This window comes from Bison bison, unplaced genomic scaffold (genome assembly GCF_000754665.1).
Source record: "Bison bison bison isolate TAMUID 2011002044 unplaced genomic scaffold, Bison_UMD1.0 scf7180017864223, whole genome shotgun sequence".
In the NCBI taxonomy this organism is placed as follows: domain Eukaryota; kingdom Metazoa; phylum Chordata; class Mammalia; order Artiodactyla; family Bovidae; genus Bison; species Bison bison.
Genome location: NW_011494795.1, coordinates 2271970 through 2272573, shown reverse-complemented (window position 1 = coordinate 2272573; position 604 = coordinate 2271970). Strand labels below are relative to the sequence as shown.

The 604-nt window shown below is 70.2% G+C and overlaps 1 protein-coding gene across 1 annotated transcript in view; it reads left to right on the top strand.

The window, feature by feature from the left end:
- FSCN1 (fascin actin-bundling protein 1) overlaps positions 1–604 on the top strand; it is a 14804-nt gene that overhangs the window by 5925 nt on the left and 8275 nt on the right. Inside the window, exon 3 of the mRNA XM_010845793.1 lies at positions 3–540. Coding sequence (XP_010844095.1) covers positions 3–540 — 538 coding nt within the window. The remainder of the gene's footprint in view (positions 1–2; positions 541–604) is intronic.

Genomic DNA, 604 nt, shown 5'->3' with positions numbered 1-604 from the left:
CGGCCCGCTGGTCGCGGCAGTCTGGGGTGCACCGGCGCTATTTCGGCGGCACCGAGGACCGCCTGTCGTGCTTCGCTCAGACCGTGTCGCCGGCCGAGAAGTGGAGCGTGCACATCGCTATGCACCCGCAGGTCAACATCTACAGCCTTGCCCGCAAGCGCTACGCGCACCTGGGCGCGCGGCCGGCCGACGAGATCTCGGTGGACCGCGACGTGCCCTGGGGCGTCGACTCGCTCATCACGCTGGCCTTCCAGGATCAGCGCTACAGCTTGCAAACGGCCGACCACCGCTTCCTGCGCCACGACGGGCGCCTAGTGGCGCACCCTGAGCCCGCCACCGGCTACACGCTGGAGTTCCGCTCCGGCAAGGTGGCCTTCCGCGACTGCGAGGGCCGCTACCTAGCGCCGTCGGGGCCCAGCGGCACGCTCAAGGCGGGCAAGGCCACCAAGGTGGGCAAGGACGAGCTCTTCGCCCTGGAGCAGAGCTGCGCCCAGGTCGTGCTGCAGGCGGCCAACGAGAGGAACGTGTCCACGCGCCAGGGTGAGTGGGGCTGCCGTCCCTCGCTTTTTCCGGGCCTTGCACAAAGCGCACCCCACCCCACCCC